The sequence below is a fragment of the Topomyia yanbarensis genome, chromosome 3 (assembly GCF_030247195.1).
Source record: "Topomyia yanbarensis strain Yona2022 chromosome 3, ASM3024719v1, whole genome shotgun sequence".
NCBI lineage: Eukaryota > Metazoa > Arthropoda > Insecta > Diptera > Culicidae > Topomyia > Topomyia yanbarensis.
Window position 1 is genome coordinate 347,757,597 of NC_080672.1, and position 24,036 is coordinate 347,781,632.

Below are 24,036 nucleotides of genomic sequence, written 5' to 3' on the forward strand. Positions count from 1 at the left end.
TAATCTTCGTAAAAATTTCATGTATCTCAATGTGTTTCAAATTACTGTATCATATTGGTTTTCATCATTACTGTCACAGGGTAATATCGAAAATTTTCCTACAAACATTGAATAAAAATAATAATCATCATATACATCCATCAAATTTCATTCAAGTTGACAATGGATCCAACATGGAAAACGAGTTTACAAAATTAAAAATAACAAACTCCAATTGTTCTCAACATCCACGGGGAAGATACGAATATTCAAGTCCAAAAGTGTTTCATCCTGTCGTCGGTTATCTGAGCTATCGTCGTATGGTTTGGTTCCAGCTAAAATCACTTCAGTTTATTGTGCATTCTTTAGAACGACTCTCCTACGCATTCCATCCCAAACATCCCATAATGGATGTGTTCCAACAGTCTACTGAACCGAGCAGGAATGTCGTTTCAAGTACAACTTCGCCGAATTTACTCCTTTGTGGGTTTGGTTGGTGTAACTTGGAAGCGATTTCCGTCTCCGTCGAACCGCTGGACTAAGATTGTACTCGATGTTCGCTTGGCGCAGTAGTTGCTTGAAAACGGTCAGTATTCCATCGTTGTTCTTGGCTGAGCATTCAGCATAACCGCAGCCCCATTCCAGTGTTGCCTTTGCTTGAGCAGCTCTTAGAGAAATTTTACGTTCCTCTTCCAGGACGTCGCACTTATTGCCAACAACCACAATGGGAACGAACAAACCTCGGGCCTCAACGATCTGAAAAAGGAACAGTAATTTTAGAACACATCCATTGATTATAATGGTTTACATATAAAAAATTTTCCCCGATATCCTCTATATTATAAAAATCGTAGGAAAAGTCAAAAAAATTTCAATCTTAAAAATTAAACAAAAAATGTTAACTGTCGATGAACATTTGTAGTAAAATGTTTTACAGTTCAAGGCTTTGCAACAAAACAGGTGCAGTGCCTTACTAGGCCGTTATTTAAACACACAAAACCTTTTTTTTAAATATTCAGTTCAGATTACTGGATGAATATCAATAAAATTAATTCAATTTTTACTTTTAGTGCACGAATTGCCAAATTGGTAAACAAAAACTTCTAAACAACTCCGATAATTGAAAAAAAAAATAAAAAAAGGGTAATTTCAGAAAAGTTTTCATAGATTTTTTATTGTTGGATAAGAGAAGAATCCAATGTTTTGCAAACTTGTGTTCTTTGGGTGCTACTTGCCAAAAATGTACCTGTTCTCTCAATCGCTCGACCTCGTGCCACGTTTCCTCGTCATCCACGGCGTACACCAAAATGAACGCACCGCTCGTATTGATGGATAGAGCTCTCATTGCCGGAAACTGGTACGAACCGGAAGTGTCCAGTATGTCCAAGGTCAGACAGGACCCGTCCGGCAGCTCGTACTCTCCTCGGTGCATTTCCTCTATCGTTTGTTTGTACCGTGAGAGGTACTTTTCGTACAAAAACTGCGAAATGATAGAGGACTTGCCGACCCGGGCCGCGCCCATCATCGTCACCCGGTGGCATTCCTTCTTCGGTGTCACCGGTTCGCATTCGTTGGCCCCTTTGGCCGACTTGTTGCTAGCCAACGACGGGACTCGGAGCCTGTGGCAGGTTCCGGGCATTATTTGTGTGAGAGCAATTTTTGCGATTTTTTATTTCGCTTCTAACTGATTAAAATTTGGTTCTGATTGGAACGGCTTCTGTTGACAGATGTTATAGATGCACTGCAAGGTTACATAAAGACAAACAGTTTATTAGTATGACGACTGTCAATGTATGCAACAGTGGCTATTATTCAATTCAATAACTTTCGAATCAGACATTGTCATTCTCACTCACTCACGCGAGCAGGGAATGATTCGATGTCCATATCATCCGGATTAGATGAGCAATGCTATTTTCCGTCTTCTCAGAAAGCATGAGAATAATTTTTTCGATCCAATTTATATAATGGAGATAAAATATCTAATTCATTGGTGACAAAACAGAAAATAACGCAGAATAGACTTGTTTTTTAAGGTGCGTTGTTAGCACCAGCAAGGCAGCTATCGTAAAAAAGACACGGTGATTAACTCATTAGCTCATTCAGCGGTGGAGTGGAAGATATTAAATTTCACTTATCCGAAGAACTTGTTGTGAGTTGTAGTGGCTATGCACGTAGAATAATGAGTTTTCGTTGTATTTGGTTTTCTTCCAAATCTTTTGCCAATTAGATTGAATAAGACCAAGCCTGCTAGAAACATATTGAATCCGCATACATGGAAAAATTCCATATTTTGTTATTCATTTATCAGGATATCATTACAAAATACCATCATTATCATCAACGTGGTCAAACAACCAAGACTGCAGAGTAAGTTTCGGTGCGGGTCTTTCAAGTTCTCTACGTTGTTTGATGACTGAGAATTATTGTGATGATATTATCAGTTAAAACAAACAAGTAAAGCTGCAATAACGATTGCTTTAAAATATATCGTTTTATTGGACTAATTTTGTTTTCTAGCATCATCAGCATAATTTTAGCTGGTCTTTTTTCGGCATTCGCACTGTATGCTCAATTCACTGTGTCATGCTTTATCAGCCTTCCGATGTCAGCATATTTATACACTTGGTACAGCTTGTGGTTCATACGTCTTTGCCACTATTCGCTGTGCTGCCGAGCATTGAACTATTGAAGAATTTTTTTTCCCAAACGCACCGAGTCCTTGATAATCTGTCTCCTTCCAAGACCACGTCTAATTGCCATATAGAGCTACGAAGAGTATCAACGAGTTCTGCATAGCAAGTTTTGTGGGCGTCCGTAGGCTACGGGACTTAAGATGACTATATAAATTGTAGAAAGTCCTGTTTAACAGGCGCAACATGTCTTTTTACCTCGCGACTCACGTCGTTACCGCATATCATTAATGTTCCAGATATATGAACTCGACTATAACCTCCTATCGTACCTCATCCATTTGCAGATCGGAACCAATATCATGTGGATCGCCTCATTCACTACCAGTTGCCAAGTACTTTGTGTAGTCAGAGTTCATAGTTCTAATTTTCTACCTGTATCTGAAAACAAAAAAAACAAATGAATGAATATTATATTTTTGATAACAAATCGGTTCATAAACGCTGTTAGTCAGCATCCTAATTCTTGACTCACTGAAACAATATCATATATAGACAAAAATTTGGCGGGAATGTTGAGATAACATGCTAAAATTTACCCTGCATAATTCATCCCCGGTTGAAAACTAGAGATGGTCGGATTCGGGTTTTTGGACCCGAAACCCGGACCCGACCTGAACCCGACGGGTTTCGGTTCGGGTTCTGTAAATTTAAGCTTCTCGGGTTCGGGTCGGGTTCCGGGTTTTCAAATTTGAAATTCTCGGGTTCGGGTCGGGTCCGGGTTTATGAAATTTTGGACTTTCGGGCTCGGGTCGGGTTCGGGTTTTTCAAATTACAAATTATCGGGGTCGGGTCGGGTTCGGGTTTTGAACAAAACAACCCAACCATTTCATAACACTGTTTGCGTCTATACACAAAACGCAGTCTTATTTGTAGTAGTGAATTATACTTCGTAATACGAATGGATGACACATATAACCGTACCAAATGTTAGCACCTCTGAATCGCTAGAATTCGTCGTATTTTCTGGTGCTCAAATATTGTATTTTTTCATTCTTGCATAAAATTCCGTCTCTTCAGATTCGCAAACTGCCTGAATTATTTAATTTTTTAAACGAACATTCATGAAAGATCATTCAACAATACGTGTTTCACATCTAAAATCTCTTTGCGTATTATTTTTCATGATAATTAGTAATAAACCAAGTCTACAGGAATTTATCGGAAAATATCGGTACAACTTTCTATAATGGAATATAAATTTCGACAAGTACTTTAAAACCGATACTTAGGCCGCGGCGACTTTTTCTCTACGTAAACGGTTTTGTGGGGTACATTCGTACCCCAGAACGAAAATCGCTCTAGTATGTTTAATTTTTACTAAATTTATAATTAAATTGGATAGTTTTATTCTAAAATCATTCGTAAAGTAACCTGTTTAAAAATATTCGTGTTTTGGCTATTTAATTAGGTAATATTACATTTTGTATAGAACAAGTCTTTAAAATACGTCAAAATTCTCTTTTTTTCTTCATGTTGCTATAACTCCGGTAGTTTCAAATCGATTTTGACCATTTATACGACGTTGTAAAGCTTATTAAATTTCCTTTCGAACATTTTTTTTCAAAAACCGGTCAAAAAGTATATTTATTCCGATGCTTTTTTAAAACCAAACGCCAATACAAACGTTAAAAATACAGCAATATGCAGTAACAGAGATGAAACAGGAAGGCATCGAAGGAATAGGTAGAGCCGGTGCATTGTACGTGTATATAAAGTAAGTATGTTCCAGAGCCTGGGCTGCAGAAGATAACGATTCGAATGATGCGTCTTGCATAGTATATACAAATCATATTCACGAATGTGTTTTGACTCTTTCATCCGCAAAAGCAAAAATTACGATACCGATCCAAACGCATTTTCTAGTTGCTTTGCTATAGTGCTTTGTTATACCAAATAACAGATACTATTATTCAGCAGAGTTGATACTTATACAATTTTACACAAGTTTCTCGCTTACAATGTATCGATATTTTGCTTTTAAAAAATATATATATAATTTTTTTTTTTTGAATTATGTACACATGACAAAACACTAACGCTAACGGTTTTGTGGGGTACATTTGTACCCCAAACAAACTTTAAGCAAGCACTGTTAAATTGGTCAAATGAAACAAATAGGTTGTACCTGCCTTCACGGAAGTTTTATAATCAAATTGGTTTATGATAAAGATTTCTTGCAATTCTTGCAATAAACTGTAACGGAAAAATAAGGATTTGGACTCATAAATTTGGTGGTACTTTGGTGTCATTATGGCGGCTCAAATTTAAAAAGGGCACATTATTTTTTTAAAAGCAGATAGTTTAGGCCAAATTTATTTTCTAGAAACTGTCTTTGTTCCATCAGACCTAAACCTAGCTTCACTTCCGCCAGGTTTCGTTGTTCATGACACTCATATGGTGATGAGATAATAGCATCATTATCAAATTAGTGGTACATATATGATACAAGCACTTTCTGTCAGATTGTTCCCGGGCTGAGCTGTTGCATGATCCGGATTCCTTCATGAAAATACATGAATTTCCACGAACTTAACAAAATGATCGCAAAAATTTTGTGTGTTCTGTTGAAGCCATTAACGGATTTTTAAGTTTGGAGTCGTTCCGAGAGCTCCATTGGAGATGTCGAAGCATCTCTATAGGCGCGCATACCGTATAATCTGAAGCATAAAGTAACGTCAGAAAATGATTGATACCCTTCGATACAGGTTTGACCGTTCCAACCGTGACGTCATGTAAACTGTCGAATATGAATTGCCAATTGCCATAGCTTAATTTAATACATGTAATAAACTATACGAAACTGCCTTGCAGGAATGGTTTCTGATAAAAAATCAGAAATTTTGGTTAATTACGACGGGCAAGGTTGTTGGAAATTGTGACCATTAAGCTTTCTGTTTCCCCATGAGTTGGCCGTCGATTTAACTTAATTTCCGGTTAAGATATCAATGATTTATCAAGTTTCTCAGCACGTTACAAATTTGACGTTCAATAATAGTAAATATAAATACGGATTCTACTCGGTAGTGATTTGTTTTTTCCAAATGCAGATATAACTCAATGCGTACGGTGCTACTTCAGATTCGAGTGATTCTACTATTCTTAGATGAGTCAAGGGTCCAGCTCGGGTGCCTAGAATTAAAAATCTTCGAGATCTTTGGTTGATTCTCCGTATTAGCAAGTTGGATTCGGATCGGGTTTCTCAAATTTTAAATTTTCGGTTTCGGGTCGGGTTCGGGTTTTTAAGTTTTAAAATGTTCGGGGTCGGGTCGGGTTCGAGTTTTTCAAATTTTATAATTTCGGGCTCGGGTCGGGTTCGGGTTTTTAAATTTTCATGCGCTCGGGTTCGGGTCGGGTTCGAAAAAATTGAAACCCGACCGTCTCTATTGAAAACCACTAGACTAGTCAATTAAATTATTTGAAAAATTATGGAAAAGCCACATTTAGTAGTTATAAAAAGAGAAATGATTGTTGTGATGCATTAAGAACACAACTCAAAATGTAACATTGGTGTCAGAGTTGTAAATAATCGAAAAACTTTTTTGACTGCTGAGAATGCAACTGATGCGAATCGTACTGGTTGGAATACGAATAAATATTAATTCAATAATCTGTTTGACTCATTCAATTAAATATAGTATAACAGTATGAACTTTACCATATATCTGCAAAAATGTTTTAAGATGTTGTTTTTTGTTGTTGAATGTAAGACCAAAATGTCTTCGCCTACATTGTGCCAGGGTTTACTAAGATTCGTTGTTGTACTTTCTTTTTACGCAATAATCGGTAATTCTGTCATAGGACTGTTTTATGAAATACATTATTTGTACGTCTATGGAGTGCATAAATAAAGATAAATGAATTCATAAGCCTGCCTATGACATTCTAAATCGTTTAATGGCATCGTCAAAAAGCTGGTTCATATGCCGAGACTTATGAAATTCTCAGATGCTTTTTGCTCGGTGTAGTTAACAAGCGGTGTGGGCATTGTTGCCAGTACTTCGGTTGAAAAAAAATGTCCCATGGTTGCCAGAATCACAATTTGTGCAATGTGTTCAACAGATGTCGTTAGTATACCGTGGGCCACGGCTCACAGAAACGAGGCTTGCTACTCCGCGAATTGACAGTTTTCGGTGACGTCAGAGAAATCGTTGAGATAAACAATCGAATTTCTCGAAAGTTGTTAATTGACAATATTTGAGCTCTTATGGTGGAAAAAATAGTGTGAAATGGATTCTTGACGTAAATTACGCCATAATTACACTAGACACAGTGGATAATCAGTGCATCTATATGATTATTAGCGTAAATCGGGAATTTAGCTGCATGCCATAGAAAACATATCCCACCGTAATTTTCTGTTCACAGCAAAGGTATTGAACATCGGCATAGCTTCCTTGTGATTTATCAGGTGTCGATCATTCGTTAGCAGCAAACAATAAATGAATTTAATGTAATTGTTTTCGCCGACGATTTCCATGACGCGCGCTCGTCAAATGTTTACACTTTAACGAGCTAGCCTAGTATATGTAAGCCGTGCCGTGGGCGACGATTTTTTTTTTGAATTTTCTTCGAGCTGTTAGGTCTGTTTGTCTGTGCTTAGGTTGTATGGTATGGCTTCATTTACACTCTTTTATTTAATCTTAGTTTGGACTCTTTCAAAAGCAGTAAAAATATAAGAAAACTTCCACTTGCTTATTGTGTTCTGTGTGAGAAGATATAACTAGAAAAGGGTACAAATTGGGTTTATATATTCTTTTCTTTTCCTCTTGTTAAACTAACTAAAAAATTGTGGCAAATTAAACAGCTTCACTTATTTTGATAGCCATAAGTAAACTTACTTACTTGCCCTCATTTGGTTTGTGTGCAACATTGGCCATAATATTGCTCATAAAGGTCGAAAAGTTGATTCAAATTAATGAGATGTATGCAAGAGGAATACGACGGCCCTTTACAATGTTTTCATTTGGCTTCAGGATGCAGCCATTTCTGCAATGACAGGTACTAACGTCTTAGACCGGACTAAAATCAAAGATAATACCGTGTGGCGGTACCAACTAGCTTCAAGCTTACCGCTATCAGTGGCCTAGCGCGAATGCCGGAAAGATAGCTTTAAACACCTTGGATTGCTGGAACTTCTGATTAACCCTCTAGTGCCCAAATTTTTTTTTTGGCTTGAAAAAACTTTTGGAGGCGGGCCTCGTGATGAGAAAAACGAAAATAATGTTGAAAATTCTTGGAAGTAATGAATTTTTCATTAAGGCCTTAAAATAAGTAAACCGCCTAGAGGCGGTGTTGGGCACCTGGGCGAATAAAAAACAAAAACTTTTCTTTCTTCTCCTTACTTCAACATAAGCGAATAAGATGGTTTCTTATATTTTGGACTCCATCAGAACGCAAAATACCTAAGCTGTAAGGAGTATTTCTCTAGTGCTTTGGTTGTTTAATTATTGACTTCTAATTTATAGTAGGGGAGACCAGGGTCTGCTGGCGATGGTTTCACTTATCATGTTTTATGTTTTTAATTTAAGAAGATCGTGTGAAAGTGAATGCGTTGCATAAAAGAGCGGACTATTGTCTGCATTACAGAATTTTAAATATGTGACGCGAAAATCTCGCCAGTTTACGACTATACGCACAATGATGCCACCTGGCTACTTTTGATGATAAAGTATGTATCGCGTGAGATGTTTTTGATTAAAACTGCAATTTTTTTTTATTTATTAACAGATTAAGGCCGAAGTGGCCTGTGCCGTATACAAAAGATTCATCCATTCCACTCGGTCCATGGCCGCGCGTCGCCAGCCACGCAGTCTGCGAAGGGTCCGCAAATCGTCTTCCACCTGGTCGATCCATCGTGCTCGCTGCGCGCAACGTCTTCTTGTACCGGTCGGATTGCAATTGAGAACCGTTTTCACCGGGCTATTGTCCGACATTCTGGCTACGTGCCCGGCCCACCGTAGTCGTCCGATTTTCGCGGTATGACAGATGGGCGGCTCCCCTAACAGCTGATGCAACTCATGGTTCATTCGCCGTCTCCATGTGCCGTCTTCCATCTGCACTCCACCGTAGATGGTACGCAGCACTTTCCGTTCGAAGACACCAAGTGCGTGTTGGTCCTCCACGAGCATGGTCCAGATCTCGTGCCCGTAGAGAACTACCGGTCTAATCAGCGTCTTGTAGATGGTCAACTTCGTACGACGGTGAACTCTGTTCGACCGAAGTGTCTTGCGGAGGCCAAAGTAAGCACGATTCCCTGCCACGATGCGTCTACGAATCTCTCTGCTGGTATCATTGTCGGCGGTCACCAGTGAGCCCAAGTACACGAACTCTTCAACCACCTCGATTTCGTCGCCACCGATGCAAACTCGAAGCGGGCGGTTCTCATTCTCTTCTCGTGAACCTCTTCCTATCATGTTCTTTGTCTTCGACGTGTTGATGGCAAGTCCGACGCGCTTGGCTTCTCTTTTCAGTCTGATGTAGGCTTCCTCCATCTTCTCAAAGTTTTGTGCAATAATATCAACGTCATCGGCGAAGCCAAATAGCTGAACGGACTTTGTGAAAATCGTACCACTCGTGTCGATCCCTGCTCTTCTTATTACACCTTCCAGCGCGATGTTGAATAACAGACACGAGAGACCATCACCTTGCCGTAACCCTCTGCGTGATTCGAAGGGACTCGAGAGCGTCCCTGAGACACGTACTACGCACATCACCCGATCCATCGTCGCCTTCACTAATTGCGTCAGTTTGTCCGGGAATCCGCACTCGTGCATAATCTTCCATCTCTCGATCGATAGTGTCGTATGCGGCTTTGAAGTCGATGAACAAATGATGTGTGGGCACATTGTACTCGCAGCATTTCTGCAGTACTTGACGAAGAGCGAACACCTGGTCCGTGGCAGACTGCAAATCAATGATACTTGTTATTATTTTTCAGCCTCAATGCTCCTGAATTTTAATTTCGGCGCACAATTTGTATTCAAAAGCTAAATTTTCGATTTTTTTTAATTTTAAGAAATTCCGAAGTAAACAAACAAAAAAAACAAATTTTACTTGAGGTAACGTATATTACATATACGGCCAAGGAAAGTTATTTTCGCGCGCTATCGAAAAATCTAGTCATTCGTGGAATAGCTTTGAACTCGTCCTAAATAACAAAAATGCTGAAATTTAAAAACGTTACCTAGGGTAATGAGCCTATTTTCGTCATAACCATGTAAAACCGTTGGTTAGAGCGGCGTTAACCATCTTTGTTCAACGTATTGGTTCAAATGGCGATTTTTGATATCATAATGGTTCATAAGAAGAAAGCAAAGATATTGATGCCAATTCATACGCATTGCATCAATTGTATTCCGAGTAATTAATGAAATTGTGAGGCACCCTTCATAATACGACTAAAGTAGGCTCTTCACTCTAATACGCTCGAAAACTCAATATCACTTACAACGTGTACGAAACAGAATTTAATGCAACATAAACACATTGGAGAATGGATTAAACAGTACTTGAAGTGCAGAACTAGAGACAGCGCCATATGTCTAATACTAAAGGAGAAAAAAAGATTCAGCCAACTAGTCCCAGACTCCCCTAAATATTATTAAATGATAAGAATATCCATATTCTAACTGCAACATTCACCCAAAGTTTTTAAAACATAAGTTTTTTCAGATAAAATTGCACATAATACTAGTTTCGGTACGATAAGTAATCACTAAAGACTGAAAAAAAATTTCGCTCAGGGGCCCAACACCGCCTCTAGGCGGGCAAAGTATTTTACCAAAAAACCTAAACTTCCGAATTATTCCACTAAACCAATTCACATCTACAGTGAAATGCTAGTAACAGGCTACTCAAAAATATTTTTTTAGTTACTGAAATTTCCAAAAACAGTTAAAATTTGTTTAATGAAGATTACCACTAAACACAAAATAGTTTTTTTCCACTTTTTTCCTCGAATTTTCAACTTTGAGCTTCAAATGCCTTTGACAGAAAGCTACGAATATTAAAATAATGTGTGTGTATGAAGGGTGTGAGCGTTGGGAAGAAATGCTAGTGCGGATGACAACATACAATCATGTTTTAGTAGTTTTATTTAGATTTTTATAGAGACCGCCTAGAGGCGGTGTTGGGAACTAGAGGGTTAATATTCGGCAAAATTCTTGTCTACTTTCAGCGAAGAAACTCCGGTATGTTGAGTTTCCCGCCAATCTTAAAAAGTTGTTTAAACATCAGCGACACATTCTTGTAACTTATTTTATTTTTCAATTTTTCTGGATAAATCTGGACAAATTCTCTGAAATCTGGATCAGACACAAATAAAACTGTATGTCTGGGCGACGTCGTTTCCGAAAGCATAAATAACAAAGTTACTTTACACTCGTCCGGTTATGCCGCAGACTCACGCGGTAAAAAAAACTTTACCCATTTTATGTATTCAAATTGCCCATTTCCGTAAGTTATTCGAGCTGTCAAAAAATGGGTATTTTTTTGTTTCAAACAATGAGTACTTTTTATCCATTTCACAACTGCTCGATGAGGTAATGTCAATGGGTATATTGATCTTAACAATGGGTGAAAAATCCTGCATCAAAACCTGCAAATTAAGGATCGTAGCGGAACCTGCAAATTATCGGCCTGCATCGGAGTCCGTGGCAGAAACGGAACATTTCGGCAATGCTCCGAAAACAACGGCCGTTTAGACTACTGAGGATAAAAAATATATCTAGTTGGCGGTTTTAATTTGTTAAGGAGTTGTGGAATAGGATCTCTATCTAGATTCCTATACTTTTATAAGGAGACAATAATGTGAAATGAATGTTATTTTATGTTTTTTTTTTATATTTAGAAATAATTCTATTGACAGTATCTTTCATTCTGGCGCGATTTTCATGAATGGGTATTTTTACGCATTTTGTTGTAACAATTCTGCGAGAAATAATGGGTAAAACATACCCGAGTTGACGTACAAGGTCTGTACTCATTCATGGGTACAAACTCTTTACCCATTTATTGGGTTATTCCACTTTTATTGAAAATGCGTAGTTTTCGACGTATTAATGGGTACACCCAAAACGCGAACCGTATGAATTACATGCGAATAAGCATGATACTAATGAGAATTTTGCATTGTAACTGGTATAATGCATATAAAGCGATATTGGTCTGGGACAAAAATGCATAAATGCGATTACACCACAGAAACTTACACAAACCCACAGTTGGGAATGTATTAGTGAATTTAACGATATCGGAGTATTAGTATTAAAATGACTCCGCACTAATACGCATGTAAAGGACATCTCCACTCGGATACATGTGCGCTCTGAAAATACTAATACACGCTCAACGACCTGTTTCCTTTTCGCCTTTCTACTGATCACATGCTGCATATTGGAGAGAACAGTTTATAGCATCATCAAATTGGTGGGGTGTGGGTGATGATTATGTGTTGATAATATGTTGAGCTTTCGGCGTTCTCTCAACCATAAATTTACCAGCGATATGCGAGTTCTAGCCACTAGATAAGTTCATAAATGTTAATAATGATTAATGATTATTTAAGCGCACTATACGCAGGAGAAAGTTACGTATATGGGAACATTGGGCTAACAAGTTAATTCAACATTTGTCTGATGGAAGCCGTCCGCCATTCATTTCTGGCATTCCTCATATCAACAGTACTTTTAGGTGATATCATATCGCAGTAAAAGTATCTAAGTTTAAAGTACATATCATAAACTATAAGGGAATAGATGTCATGGTTTTGCACTTTTGAGCAGCAGAGCCTTATCCCGCTGCGTTAGTATTGTGTCGTTTTGACGTTTAAATTGGGAGGAAAACAAATCATTTGCACTGCGAATTGGGAGGAAAACAAACCGCTTGTGGGCTTAAGGGGAGGGCGGTAGTATAAAAATGAGAGATCTTGGTGTGCGTATTTTAAACGTCAGATATCTCAAGTGGCAGTTACTCATTTCAGTTTTTATTATTTCCCGAGCATGCGAATCCAGCGCGCAATAGCCCTGGTCAACGATCATCGCAAATCAATTTGAGCACAAATCATTTTCTTCCACTCTTCTCTGAAGCATAGAATGAGAGAGTGATGATTTTACTGCAAAAGCCATGCTATGGGAAAATAACAACGCGTATATCACACACTCTCGTAAACTGTTCACGCGTTTAGTGTGGTTGGAATTGCGCGTAACTTACAAACACCACAGAGGTATTCATGTATAGAATACACCACCTTTTTGGCAGTCTCAGCAAGCAAAACCAACCAATACTTTTACATGCGGGCAGTTAATATGGTAGCGTGTATTCTCAAACAATTTATTTCATCATGAATCAAGTTGTGTTGGTATAATGCCGTAGCTATGCTTGGTCTACAATGCGAAGAAGGCATGATTCTAATTCGGAATATGCACGAAAGGATGTAATGCCTTTTTTGCATTGGGAAATTGTTTTGGGTGTACTTTATTTTAAAAGTGCAGATAGATCTAGAAGGGTGGCACTCTTGTGTATTACACTGTCCGGATTTTGTTCGACAATTCTAGGCGGCAATGGACGATCGAACTAAAAAATACGACACCGATAATATACTCTAAATTGAATTCAAACAGAACAGTTCTTCAATATTCCTAAATGAGCGAGTGAATCGATCAAAAGATTTTTTGTGAAAGAATCAGATACGATTCGTTTTTAGAACTGAATCCGTTTGCTCATTTCTAACCTAAGCATTTGGTGGGAAAAACTAAACCCGTTACGGATATGGATTTTTACATTAATCTTCACGTTCTTTAGAAGATGGCTTTGTTTTAATTAGCCCTCCGGAAGTTGCGTAATTAACTCACTGAACTAGCAGCCGCTAGTGGGTAAAGATGAATCCGCTTGATTTTCTGAGCAACGTGCGCTCAGTACACCAGAGCGAATGTCTGAAGGTTGATGATAGATTTCAAAGTAGTATCTATTAAACCAAATTCTTGACATGTTTTATCATTTGCATTCATTTTTTTATTAAATTATTTCTTGCTCGGGATCAAATTGCCAATCCGAAGTGCAAAGTGTTCCGGAAATGTCGCAGTTGGCACAATATGACCTGATTTATTTGCTCTTAAAAGCTGACAAGAAAGTGTTGCATTGGGACTAATTAAATTACTAAGACGCAGTAGTACGAGTTACAAGTATTGGTTCACCATATTCTATTGAAACACGCGTCCCACATTTTGTTCATCTTTTTCTTCGATTTCCTGTAATACGACGGTTGTCTACGTCCGCAAAGGCAATCACGATGCTTTGTTTGAACTATCCTTCATAGCAATCCACATTTTCCGTACTCTCGTTTTTTTTTTTCTCGGAAGGATTTGTTTGCAATGTGTCTACATCACTTTAACTATATTGCATCGTGTTGAAAGCAATTGCAGGAGGGCGTTACTGTCTCATGTTGTGAAGCCTTATTTGAGTGCCTCCTAGGGTTAATCTGTTTTCACTTTTGTAAGTGAGATATCATTAGATTTATATTACAAGTTTGGATCGATGAGCCGCAATTAATCTCGCAGCATATTTGATGGGCTGGTTCCGAGAAATCTAGTGACGGTCACCTTAAAGTTAACCCTTAAATGTGCTATGTTGTCTTAAAACAATATCGCGAAAAACATCTCAAAATTATCATAGTAATTCGTTAAAGTAGTCAAACCTTTTTCACAAATTTTGAAAATAATTAATTTGCGCCTTTCAGGCACGTTGCACGTTCAACTCGTTCAATATTGCACTGTTCACAAATGGTGCATAAGCTGTAACTTATTCTAATATTCTTTCAACGGTAATGTGCCTATTATGGCAGTAGAGCATATTGGGACCCTTTTTCGCACGTCTTAGTTTAGAACTAAACATGTGAGATAATGACAAAGATAAGGTCAAGTTATATTCTTCATTAGTTATGCACATATTTATTCAGAACTATCGGAACAATCTTTCTTGAAATATCTGATAAAATTCACCTCACTTACATATACTAAAAGAATCTCTTCATAAATTAATGCAAAATAAATCACGATTTTGTGAATTGAATAATTTACAAAAATCGCGACCAAGTTGTTCAAATTATGAGTAGTGAATCTCGTTTTCATGAAACTATTTGTATTTTCAAAAACACGACATGGCGTTATATCCTAATGTTTGGTTGATTTTCTGCTGTTGTTCCATGGACATATTTAGTTTTTATTATGATACTTGTTCAGAATTTGGTTATACACTGTTTTGTACAAACTATATCAACTAACAGAACCGTCATTTAAAGATATTAGTCACGTTTCTCGAAATTTCCATTCACGTTATCGTGATATTTTAATCAGATGAAGAGTGATTTATGTTCATGACCTTAAGAGCTTGATCACGATTTTCATAATTCATATGCACGTTATTTTGATATTATATTCTTTAGTGCACTTTCGAATTCAGGTAGTGTAATATGGCTTATGTTCATGATATCTGCCGTTTTACGACGATATTCGTTCATAAAAATGTGACTGACTGATTCATTGTATCATTTTATCAAATGATTAAAGATGTTCGTGGTCCTAATAGTTTTTTTTATATCTGCTGCTCGCATCTATTACTAGTCGCTAGCAGCTAGATATAACTATGTGATAATTAATGAGAAAATCAAAATTTTGTGAAATAGTTCACGAAACAATTGCATAACCATGTGCAAAAGTGCATGAGATTGAAAATGTGGTGTGATATATTCTAAACCAGTTCACGAATACATGAATAATATTTTAGGATTTTGTGAACAATTCCACGAGCACGAATGGTCATGGCTCATATAGACATGATCGAAAGTAAATGTGAAGAATCCTTTTCCTTCTACTAAGTAGGAGTTGGGTGTTCCACCCAAGTCTACAGCATGGTCGTTGATAGAACATCACCATCAGGTTTAACCGCCGACGCCGAATAACTATCCGAACTTTCATTTTCATTGCTTTCGTTTCTTTTGGTCTTGGATTTGCCGAGGATAACCAACAAAATCGATGCAGTAGAACTTTGCGGCAATTAACATATAATAACATACGATTACAATCTGTAAACATAATATGATAGTCTATAGCGCGAGTGCAATGAAATTCGACCGCGTTCAAATCAAACGTCGCGTTTTACTTATAACCGCATCAGATAATCTAGCGTTCTACCAAAACAAAAGCATGCACAATTATTCAGTTGGTATCATGACAAGTATTAATTAATCTACACGCAACCCTTCCGATAGCTGGCTATAGAACTAATAGAACATTCAATGAATCTTTTAAACAATCTCGGTAGCCGACTGCCCAGAGCAAAATGTACACGATAATGCTAATGGCGCACTTACTAACAATCTTCCCATTCCCGTGATACATGTGAAGATGCAGAGGGTTCCTCGGTCTCTAGCAGGGACACGTATCGAACTAACATTCCTTCCTCTCCCAGCAGATTTGCATTCGGGCGTAGCCGGCGTCGGTATTGATCAGCATGCAGGGATCAGGAGAGATTGCACAATGTGGATCAGTATGGTATTCCCATCATGCTATTCCAAAGCACGTTGTGCAATTTCAATCGGTTCTGATCAATAACGAAGTAGCACAAGCCATCTCATATAATTATGCTTCTTTAGGACTTACTTGGAATAACCAGTAGTGATCATGAAAATAAACAAATCGTGCGCGGAAGTGATTGCTTGGAATCGGCATTCTATTATTTACTTAGAATCGGCATTATGTTAAAGTAATGCTACGGAAATAGATCAGTTTCCTTTCCTGTTTTCATACTATTCAATACAGTTTAATATTAATAAAAGCCCCTCTTACTACAAAATCATTATACATGTGCAATTCCAACTATTTATAAGAACAGTACTTGACACAAGAAAAAAAAATGGTTCTCACAAATACCTTCTGTATATGATTCCACATTTATTTAAACGATCGCCGAATAAAATCAGCACCGACATGATAGAAACTACGGAAAAATTCGCCGCATGATTGAAAAGTAATCGTTACCGATTTATTAAAATATAAAAAAGATGGGTGGGTAATGTCTAGGACATAACCGGAGTGTCGTGACTTGTAATTCAAATCGAATGAAACTCAATGAAATATGTGGGAATGTTTCAAGTTATTCTTTATAATAATTATGGTGGTTCTGAAAAGAACCTTTGTTGTTGGCGTCTGCTTTGGTAGGGGATGCGCTGGATTCTAAGTTCGTTGAGACATTCATTCATGAAATGAACAAATTTCATATTTTCTTGCTTTGAAATATCAATGTAAAATTCTCTCGAAACGACCATCGGAATCTTTTTCCTAGCGTACGGAAATGAACACGCTTAGCGAAAAACTAGGGGCGGGTAATGTCCGGGACATAACCACGATGATCATATTCTTTAAATTTTGCTTATATCTCTTTCAAATGGCTAAATTTTACGCATTAAAATCGATTCACCGGGCTCAGCGAAATTTTCCTGGATCCCGTTCGTTAGTATATTCAGCACAACAATTTTATTGCCGAGTTCTCCGCATTGAATACAGGTCAATAATTTCATATAATGATTTCAACAAGCAGACAATGTACATGTATGACAGGTGGGAGTGTTCTGAAGTGTTTTAGTGGAGGTAACAACATAAAATCGTGTATTGGACATTTTACAATGATTCTCCTTAACCCTGCAAAACCACGGGGTTGACAGCAGAGGGTTAAGTTGTTTGGAAGAGATGACAGTTAATATATGATAACTAAAAATATAAAATTGTTCTATGAATTGTAAAGTTATTGCCGCGTTGACCTGAAAATTTGTCATTTCATTCATATAGGAACAATCATTGAAATTATGTCAATTTATGCTTTGCAAGATTTGAAATAACTTCGAAGTGCGGTCACGACACCCCTGTTATGTCATATACATTACCAACCCATCTTTTTCCATTTTTCATTCGTCCTAATAAGGACGGTTTGTAGATAACTATGTTGATACAAGACGAGAATCTTTTGAAAGAATTCAAACCTTGCCGACGATTGTTTTACTGCGTACATACATACGATCTTTCCCCTTTCGCAGCTCACACCGAATGAGCACGTTTCGCATCAAGGCGTTCCTATTTATTGACTTCACAATGCAGATGGAAGGCCATCCTTTTGTTCGATAAATGAAAATATTTGCATCATTCGTTTTGGTGTGGCTTTCGCTTAGTGGCAGAGTTGCCATATTCAATGATTTTCTTGGAAGGATTTGCAAAAACCTTCGGGTTTGTAGATTAGAAAAACATTTTCTTATGATTCACTGATAAAAGTACAGAATTAACAAGCGCAAACTTAATACTAGTTAATAAAAGAAACTTTCTAATTAAATTCTTTTTCCATTTTTCATTCGTCGTAATAAGGACGGTTTGTAGATAACCATGTTGATGCAAGACGAGAATCTTTTGAAACAATTCAAACCTTGCCGACGATTGTTTTTACTGCTTACATACATATGATCTTTCCCCTTTCGCAGCTCACACCGAATGAGTACGCTTTGCAGCCTTCGATGTTTTGGTGGCATTTTTAGTGGCAGTTACTACCGCCTTGTCAGTGACTGCATTTCTTAGCCTTTGGTTTTTTGGCCTTCTCACCGCCACCACCTCCACCAACGTTTTTCTTCTCTCCGGTGGTAGCCGATTTGATTGGTCGTCCGATGCAGCTTCTCACAACCACGCACGTTTGTTATGCACTGCGTCTTACACACGTCTGGCTTAGATAAAAGCTGCGACACCCCTATTTATAAGTTTTATCATTAATGTTGATTCTCATTTAAAGTAGTTTTTGAACTATTTAAACAAATTTTATATAGCAAACAACGTATCGGTAGCAAGCGTTGAACGTTTTCCTTCCGATTTATGAAACAAGATTGGCAATCCGTTTAGTAGAAGAAAAGTTATTAAGGTTCAAAATGTACGTAACACTTTCGCTAATATGCACTACTATCGCTTTCTCGCTCGTTCTCGTGGAGTGTATGAGCCTTTCCTTTCCGTCCGGCTTCTAATGGCATAACCAAAACTAATATGCCGGCTTTCCCCCACCAACTGCTCTCGTCAAGCAACCCAATACGAATAATCGTAGGAACAAACATGTAGGGGACCTATATATAAACTTTTCATTATTTTATTGTTCGGTTGCTGCACTATATTGACGGCTCTGTGCGGGATGGGCTGAAAATTTTCACTTTTCCGAGTCGTTTTCGAAAGATTTTTCAAAGCACTATTTTTCCGTTGATAATGAATGTCCTACATATTCCAAAATTTAATACAACATTGGTACAAATATTTTCGACAATATGCCGAAGAAATTGATTAAATCCATTCAGTACAGCAAAAGATATAAGCGTTCAAAATCTTACATCATTTTTCTTCCGAAATTTTGAAAAGGGGCCCCTATATTGAAAGGTAAGTCGTTAGTCACGACAAAAAATCCTGATATCAGATTCTAGATTAGAACCGACAAACTTCCATTCGGTAAAAACACCTTTTTACTACCCGTACCATGACCACACACTAGTGCAGTAGTAAAATGGCATTTATAGGCTCACACTAATGATGAGTGAGATAATATCGTTTGACTCCCCGCCGCCGCGTCGCGTCGGTATTTCAGCATCGTCATTGACGCATTTTGCTTTGTACCATTTCCCCGCTGTTATTAATATTTCGTTTGTATGTATGTGTTGGGAACTAAGCCTTGCTAGAAAAAAAGATTAACGGGTAGCATCAGGACTGGAACCGACAAGATGCTAAAACACCTACTTTGCACCTTAGGCCATAACGACAGATGATGAGTAATTTTTCTAATGAGCTATACAAACTTCTCCTCTTTGCAGCAGCGATCAGAAATGGGACAGCATGGAGACGTTGGTATGCGTTATTCAAGTTTTCTCTGCACTTCATGAGCCAACAGCGTGTAGCTATGGGTAACGTGGGACGTGGAAAAGTTACTCGGAACACTAACGCATCGTTTTGGAGTTTTTCGCTCACAGTTCGAGAGCGAAAAAACAGATGCATTTCCGCTCTCAAAGATTCGTTTTGGGTGCGGTAATATGATATTGTGAGTTTGTCATTCGAAGAATTATGTAAAATAATCCTTATTATCAACTCACGAAAATTTTATTAATGGTTAGGTGTATCCAGCGCCGAAAATTTTTCAGTACCGCATTAAAATTTCGGTTTTTTAAATTATTCGATTTTTTTTGTAAATCATGTATCGGTTGAATAGCTGGAACCCTTTAGAAGGCATTCTGATCATGAGCTCCGTCAACCATAATTTCAGAGGCAAATGTCGTCATGCGGCATCTCTCCCGTACAATTGGGATAGATGCCGCATCAAAATTGAAGGTGAGATGCCGCACTCGATGGCGCAGGATACGTAATTAAAATATATGTTTTCGCCTCGGAATGCATAGTAGTCCAGAATGCAAATTTAACAAGAATTTTGAAATTTTACTAAAACCAAACAACTTAGCCTCATTAAGTCTTTGGAGACGTTTTCGTAGTTCGTGAGCCCCTATTATTCATTCCAGCTAGAGCTAAACCTTCAGCGAGGTTGCAGAATTTTTTTTTAAATTGCTGAAGACTTGTAAGGTCTAGCTGTCATACTTTTCATTTCACAACAAATTTAAAATCGAAGTTTAGGGTGTTTCTTGAAAAAACTGTTTTAGTCAAATAACTTTTGCGGTATTGATTTAAAACAGAATTAGTCTTCAGACAACTTTAATATTGTTTTAAGGCGAATAATTTGTTTCACCTTTCACCTAACTATTTTCGTTGAAAAGTTATCAGCACTTTTTCGCCAAAAATGGGGTACTTTGGAATAACAATATAACTCATTGGGGCAAACAAAAGGTAATTCTTTTCCAACTATAAATAAGGTCATGACTAGAGTCATAATTGAGTTAAAAATATCGAAAACGGTATTTATTTTAAATTTCATAAAATTGAGTTAAAATAATCTATTTTTGATATATTAAGTGGTTATATCTTTTGAACGATAGAAGCTAGAGTTTTGATGTTTTAGAAGAAAATGTTCGTTTTCAAAAGCTTCGAAAAACATCAGAAGGATAGGTTGGAAAAAAAATTAAAACTGAAAAAGTTATATTGAAAATTTGGTTTTTCCTGAAGTGACCCTATATAATATGTTTAAATTACTTTCACAGTGGACAATATAAAAATTATATTTTAAATTTAATTATAAAATATTGCACATTACAATACTTTTCTATTATTTTAAGGTTCAAGTTACCTTTTTTGAGCATGTGTTAGTTTTGCACGCTGGGTGGTATGGGTAGGAAAAATCGTGTTCAGCTTTGCCACCGGATTATCCATTTAAACCTTTTCAAAACTCCAAAAGAAGAATATCAGCCGATTTATCAGATCACAGCGATTCAAATCATACAAAATAGCTGCTGGAAAAACTATCGGTTTCGCTAAATGGTGCTTTTGAAAAAGTGGCTGTGATTTTTTGTCACACTACCACACCGTGCTGGGGTACGCAACACAACATCGCAATGAAAAAACCAGTCACTTTTTCAAAAGCACCATTCAGCTAAGCCGATGGTTTTTCCAGCAGGTATTTCGCATGAATTGAATCGTAATGATCTAATAAATCGACTGATATTCTTCTTTTAGAGTTTTGAAAAGGTTTAGATGAATAATCTGGTGGCAAAGCTGAGCACAATTTTTCTTACGCACACTACCAAGCCTTGAGGTAACTTGAGCCTTAAATAGTGAGTAAGGTGGTTATTTTTTTTTAATCAGAAAATCAACTTTTTAATTATTTGAGATGGAGTTTCGCTGTCTTCTAAAAAAATTAAGAATTTTTTTTTTTTAAAAACTTTGTCGAAGACCCTGAAACTCTGTTGTGTACTTTTCATTTTATAAGCAATTTACCAAAAAAAAAAAGTGTTTCTTAAAAACTGGTTTTCTTTGTATAACTTTTGCAGTTTTAATTGTTCATTAAGATCACTTTAGAAATATTTTCAGATATTTTGAAGAAGAACAATTTGTCTTAATATACCGAACCTCCAGCTTCTCTCGTTGGAAAGTTATATATACATTTTACTAAAAATAAACTATTTATTGAGTAATTATTGCAAGATATAAAAAAAATATCGTATTTGCCATTTTTTGGTGATCTATACTACAAAGCATGCTATTTCATGTGGTAGAAATGGTATTTAGTGTTAAGTGACCTAATCGAAGGTAATGCAATTTGAAAAAGTTATATTTTTGCCTTTCTCATATAAAAAAATCGTCAACCTAATCCCGGCCCGGAAGGCCGAATGTCATATGCCATTCGACTCAGTTCGTCGAGATCGGAAAATGTCTGTGTGTGTATGTATGTGTGTATGTGGAAAAAATGTCACATCTGTTTCTCAGAGATGGCTGGAATTTTTGTCGTTGATTGGACTTCTGGTTCCGGAATTACGGGTTGAACAGTGCGATCACACAGCAAATTCCCATATAAACTGAAATGAAAAATTCTCAAAGGGGAAGGTAAGGAGTAAGGGAAAATTTCAAAATCGAATTTGTATTTTGGATGCCAAATGACTTTAAAATGCATGAAACGTTGAGATTTGATGCAATCTCGAAATTTTTTTTGACAAAGATTGACTTTTTTGACTTTGGCACATTTTTGCCTTTCTCATATAGAATGGTTATGCAATCGCTCTAAAAATCATCAACCTAATCCCGGCCTAATTTTTTTTTTGGCTTGCATTGGCTTAGGTAGGAGTATGCAGTAAGTGGTTGCTACTTTAAAATGATAACTAGTTTAAATTTCTTAACGGATCTTCATCCTTTATCCGCCGTTGGTTTCAAGCGATGTTTCAGTGTCGACACATAGTATCTCAAAATCGTGGCAGTCGATCCATTGTGTGTACTATGTGCAAATCGTACTGAATATGTAATATACATTTCCATTATTGTACTGAACATAACCAGCTATGGAATCGTAGTTTGGACAAATGAGAAAGGCACAATTGCACCACTAGGTGGATTAAAACAGGTTTTTATATAAAATTTCTCATAACTTTGAAACGAAAAAAGTAAATAATCTTCAAGTTGTCCAAAGGGTAAAAAATAAAAAAATAAATAAAACTAAAATAAAAACTCCAAAATAAAAACTACAAAAGTTATAGAAATAAAACCGTTTGTTTAAGAAACACCCCAAAGCCTTGCCAAGTACAACAATTTTGCTTAACACATTGTAAGGCTAAGTCATTTAATTTTAGCAAAAAGTTAAAATTCCTGCTAAATTCACATTCTGGACCACTGTGGAATGTCATTAAAAGATCATTTGCATTACGTATAGGTTCTTAAAGGGGGGGGGGGGGGGGTAAGGGTTTCAGCGTGAAAATTATAGTGTATCATTTCAATAACATGCTGTAATTTTTCCATGCAAAAATATTGACAAACGACTCGGTGACGAAACTTTTTTGGAACGTCATTTGCGATGATGATTGATTTGCGGTGTTACTTGCCATTCAAAAACTACTCAACCGATTTTTTTCAAACTTTGCATACACATTCTACATAAAAAATACCTTACCCCTACGTTGAGTTTTTGAGATAAATTTTCAATTCGGGTTTTCTTTACTTATTTTAAATGAAAATTTATATTTTTCACAAAAAATTCTGCCTTTTTATGAGTACACACCCCCTTAATCAAAAAATTAACCCTTCACAATATCTATCCGAAGCTGATACATAGAAAAACCTAAAATTATAAAGAACAATATGTATTATATCTCATATTTCAAAAGAGATCTTCATTAATGACCATTTTACGCACTGGAATGCTTACCGGATCAATGCTGTGTTGAACACAATCCCAGCTGAACTTTTTCAAGTCGGAAGTAATCTGCTGTACGAAGCAATCCGTTGCGTGAGCGGGATTGTCTGCGTGGAGAAGAAATGCCTCTGTCTCTGCAAGAAAGATCATAAACTTGAGAGTAATAATTATCGAGGTGTGACGAGGCTTCCATGTTCTGATTGACAGAATATCAAAACGAGTTTCGATTAACGACAGAACAGATTTGCCCTTGTATGCAAAAGTGACGTAAACGCCATCGAGTATATTTTTCAGGAAATCAATTTTGTCTTGCATGCTACCGATAAAAGCATGCATTCGTTACTTTGTTTTTCGCGTTATAAAAGTCATTTTTAATTTTTATTTGAAGTCGCTCGCACTGAAAGATGCAGATTTTCGTAGCGAACTTAAAAATACGAAAAAGAAAAATTTGACCAAAGTGGCATTTACGTCACTTTTGTATGCAAGGGCAAATACTATATAAATTTCAAGGAAGTGTGGA

At 37.0% G+C, this 24,036-nt stretch overlaps 1 protein-coding gene across 9 annotated transcripts in view; it reads right to left on the reverse strand.

Annotated features, from left to right (window-relative positions):
- LOC131694198 (ras-related protein Rap-2a-like) overlaps positions 1 to 24,036 on the reverse strand; it is a 140,367-nt gene continuing 116,331 nt past the window's right edge. For 2 of the 9 annotated variants that reach the window (XM_058982690.1, XM_058982692.1), the window contains 2 exons: positions 1,226 to 1,720; positions 1 to 735 (listed from right to left, as the gene is read on the reverse strand). In XM_058982690.1, the coding sequence (XP_058838673.1) occupies positions 406 to 735; positions 1,226 to 1,618 (723 nt within the window). In that variant the 5' untranslated portion in view covers positions 1,619 to 1,720 and the 3' untranslated portion in view covers positions 1 to 405. Of the gene's footprint in view, positions 736 to 1,225; positions 3,054 to 23,528; positions 23,819 to 24,036 lie in introns of those variants that run through there. The other 7 variants (XM_058982691.1, XM_058982689.1, XM_058982688.1 and 4 more) reach the window with 7 other exon arrangements.